Raw genomic sequence first — 2,065 nt, 5'->3', positions numbered from 1 at the left:
CTAACGGTATCGGGTGGTCAGGCTCACTGACTTGGTTGACACATGTCATCGTATCCCAATTGCGTAGATAGATGCTCATGCTGTTAATCACTGGATTGTCTGATCCAGACTCGATTACTTCCAGACCTCAGGCATATAGCTGGAATAGTGCGGCGTAAAACAAAAACAAACAAACCTTCAGGAACGCTGAGTTTTGTCAGCATGGACGAATAGATCAGGGCACAATGAAGTACTTATATAGATAACACTTTCCGTCAACACTGAACCTTTGCGATTCTTCTGTATGGATCTCCTTTGCTTCCTTCTTAAATACCCGTGAAGGTCAGGGTTAGAATATTGATCATCAGTCACCCATGCGTGTCGTAAGAGGCGACTAACGGGATCGGGTGGTCATGCTCGCTGACTTGGTTGACACATGCCATCGGTTCCCCATTGCGCAGATCGATGCTCATGCTGTTGATCCCAGGATTGTCTGGTCCAGACTCGATTATTTACAGACCGCCGCCATATAGCTGGAATGTTGCTGAGTGCGGCGTAAATTAAACTCATTTACTCACTCACTCCTCCTTAAAATGTAAAGTATTAATAATCACAGTCATTGGTCCAGGAAAAAGTTTAGTGCAGCATGCAAGGTGCATAAATACTGGTTCTAAGTAACATAAAACTGCTAACGTGAACAGATTTTCGTTTTGAGGACTTTCACAAATATGACTCTCTTTCCACAGACTGATCCATCATGAACGGAATCTGCGTAGTGTTGTGTGCGTGCCTTGCAGCGGCCGCTGGCCATGTGATTTATCAACCTGGTGTAGCAGTGGGGTCTGTTTACAATCCTGTGCTTACTGGGAGCTTTGGTGCTGCTCAGGCTCAGGCTCAGGCTCAGGCTCAGGCTGCACATGCACAGGCCGCACAGGCCGCACAGGCTGCACAGGCTGCTCAGGCTCAGGCTGCACAGGCACAGGCCGCACAGGCTGCACAAGCCGCACAGGCTGCACAAGCTGCACAGGCCGCACAGGCTGCACAAGCCGCACAGGCTGCTCAGGCTCAGGCTGCACAGGCACAGGCCGCACAAGCTGCACAGGCTGCACAGGCTGCACAAGCTGCACAGGCACAGGCTCAAGCTCAGGCTGCACAGGCACAGGCTGCACGGGCTGCTGCTGAAGCAATGGCTGCACAGGCTCAGGCAGAAGCTCAGGCTGCACGGATGCAGGCCGCACAGGCTCAGGCACAAGCTCAGGCACAAGCTCAGGCTGCACAGGCTCAGGCACAAGCTCAGGCACAAGCTCAGGCTGCACAAGCTCAGGCTGCACAGGCTGCACAGGCTGCACGGTTTCGGGCCGCACAGGCTCAAGCACTCAGATACCAGAGTGGACCGTACTATCCTCTCGCTCCTAGCGCACCATATTATCCTCTCGCTCCAAAGGGACATTTTTAGACTCCTAGGTGACATGGTACGTTATTACTTAGATTATACTTTGGCCAACAAATGACTATGGATATTAACCATTTGGTATAGCACAGTTAATACAATCCTGATCTTGAGAGTGTTGTTTGACCCTATCCAATGTCTTTCTTCCAGAATGCAGGCAAAGCCATTGATGGCGGAGGAGTCTAACAGAGGAATTGGACTTGGAATTGTAAACTGAACAATATATCATGCTAAATAAATGATATATGCTGTGGTTATTTGTTTCGAGTGTCATGCCTTGAGATAAACTTTATGGAAGAGAGAGAGAGAGACAAAGACAAAGAAACAAAGATAGACAGAGAAGAGATGAGGGAGAGTGAGTGAGTGAGAGTTAGGTTTTACGCCGCTTTGAACAATATTCAAGCAATATCACGGCGGGGGACACCAGAAATAAGAGAGAGAGAGAGAGAGAGAGAGAGAGAGAGAGAGAGAGAGAGAGAGAGAGAGAGAGAGAGAGAGAGAGAGAGAGAGAGAGAGAGAGAGAGAGAGAGAGAGAGAGAGAGAGAGAGAGAGAGAGAGTGTGTATGTCAGAAAGTTATCAAATAGATGGTTGATTGTTGTGTATATATTTAACATAATTCGTATGTCATTTGTGAG

The 2,065-nt window shown here is 48.6% G+C and overlaps 1 protein-coding gene across 1 annotated transcript; it reads left to right on the top strand.

The window, feature by feature from the left end:
- The first annotated feature begins 896 nt into the window (after positions 1-896).
- On the top strand, positions 897-1,682 carry LOC124291135 (histidine-rich glycoprotein-like). Its single transcript, XM_046728047.1, has 2 exons — positions 897-1,451; positions 1,580-1,682. The coding sequence occupies exons 1-2, from the start codon at positions 897-899 to the stop codon at positions 1,613-1,615; spliced, it is 591 nt and encodes a 196-aa protein (XP_046584003.1). The 3' UTR covers positions 1,616-1,682.
- The last annotated feature ends 383 nt before the right edge of the window (positions 1,683-2,065 follow it).

This window comes from Haliotis rubra, unplaced genomic scaffold, assembly GCF_003918875.1.
Source record: "Haliotis rubra isolate DU_JTF1 unplaced genomic scaffold, ASM391887v1 Scf483, whole genome shotgun sequence".
Classification (NCBI taxonomy): domain Eukaryota; kingdom Metazoa; phylum Mollusca; class Gastropoda; order Lepetellida; family Haliotidae; genus Haliotis; species Haliotis rubra.
This window is presented reverse-complemented; position numbering and strand designations above follow the sequence as displayed.